Source organism: Electrona antarctica, assembly GCF_951216825.1.
Source record: "Electrona antarctica genome assembly, chromosome: 18".
Classification (NCBI taxonomy): Eukaryota; Metazoa; Chordata; class Actinopteri; order Myctophiformes; family Myctophidae; genus Electrona; species Electrona antarctica.
Genome location: NC_136799.1, coordinates 26,060,066 through 26,061,659, shown reverse-complemented (window position 1 = coordinate 26,061,659; position 1,594 = coordinate 26,060,066). Strand labels below are relative to the sequence as shown.

Below are 1,594 nucleotides of genomic sequence, written 5' to 3'. Positions count from 1 at the left end.
GCAGGCTATATGCATCACTGAAGGCTGACTGTACTCTATTCCGCCCTGCACAACTTTGCGTGTTTCAACTCTGAGAGCGCCTTCCATTTTCAACTTGGGAAATAATATGCTTTAGTCAACACACAGCCTAGGGCCCATATCTTGCACCCGCCCCAAAGTCGCACAAAGCAGCACTGTAACAGAGATACCTGCATATTGACTGACATTTGAACCATTTTAATCTGACAAAGGTCAATGACGTTACTTATCACGTCATGTGACGTCATGAGAACCCATTGGAACACTTATTTATTGAGCGGTGCAGCTTCAGAAGACTACAAGGAACAACGGAGGAGGTCAGCAGAAGGTTACACCGATCTTACACCTAACCTCAGTAAGGCCACAGTCACGGGCGACACAGACCTACGTGATTTGCAAATTCAAATTCCGCGATGCCAAATTACAACAGCAACGAGATGCCAATTTACCATGGAAATGAGCTGCCAAATTACTACGGGAATGAGATGCTCAATTACTATGGCAGTGAGAAACATCCCCAGCATATTAGACACGATCCACTGCGCTATCCCGAAAACATTCTGGCTGATTACCCCCATCGGCACAATCCGCCCTTTCAGGAGCGGATCAGCCAGCAAGTCTCCGATGAGGTCCTAAGACACCTTTGGAGCATGAAGGCGACAATGATGGAGAGCCAACATAAGACCAATGATCAGATCCAACAATTGCGAAATGATAATGCGCAACTCCGTCAAGACGTGAGCCGTCTTACAGACATGATTTCTGGACTCTGCCAAGAACTCAAACCAGTCGTCTCACAACGCCCTGAACCTCAAGTCCAGAGTACAACCAACCTATTCCTCAGAGGTGAGAGGAAGGAACAACCGAGAGAGTGGCCTAAAGAAGCCATGGGCCTTCCCAAGGAGTTACAGAGAAAATACTGCCCCCTCTGCAACTCCACAACACATTATACGAATCATTGTACTGCCCTTAGACAGATGTCCAGAGAGGAACGGACACGGTGGATAAAGGAGAATAATAGGTGCGAGAGATGTGGTCGCAATCATAGGACGACGAACTGCACACTTAAGTCTAAGTGTCGCCAATGCCCTGGGATCCACCTTGGAGTCTTCCACGATGTTAATACCGACGCCTCGCTCCAAGCCTGGAGGCCGCATGAGAATACACTCCCAGAGCTGTCACGGATATCACCCCCAAGATGCTATGCAGATCCACAGCATGTTGGAAGCCACTGCACGGCAGGTTCTCCTGGTTCCTACTAATCATTTGTAATTGTGAGAGAATCCGAAACTATACACACTTGCACTGTTGTAAACCCCCCCTGGCCTGCACTGGACACCCATGTTGATCTACATTCATTGATTGGTGAATGGTACAGCAACAGGCCAGCACACAGCCTGTGACCCAGACGTGCTGCTGGATTACAGCGAAACATCTACCATACACAAATTTCTCTTTACACTCTAAACATTAAAGTAGACAAATACGGTGGCTGTTATGATCCATGTCTAGGGTAAGTATGTACAACATAATAAGGAGGACTGCAGTTTGTTTCTACAACATTACAAGGCATAAT

The 1,594-nt window shown here is 47.2% G+C and overlaps 1 protein-coding gene across 1 annotated transcript in view; it reads right to left on the bottom strand.

Annotated features, from left to right (window-relative positions):
• The window catches only part of myo10l1 (myosin X, like 1), a gene marked incomplete at both ends in the record, with an annotated part of 60,049 nt that extends 58,874 nt beyond the window's left edge, over positions 1 to 1,175 (bottom strand). The window contains one exon of the mRNA XM_079527469.1: positions 1,119 to 1,175. Coding sequence (XP_079383595.1) covers positions 1,119 to 1,175 — 57 coding nt within the window. The remainder of the gene's footprint in view (positions 1 to 1,118) is intronic.
• Between the last annotated feature and the right edge of the window lie 419 nt (positions 1,176 to 1,594).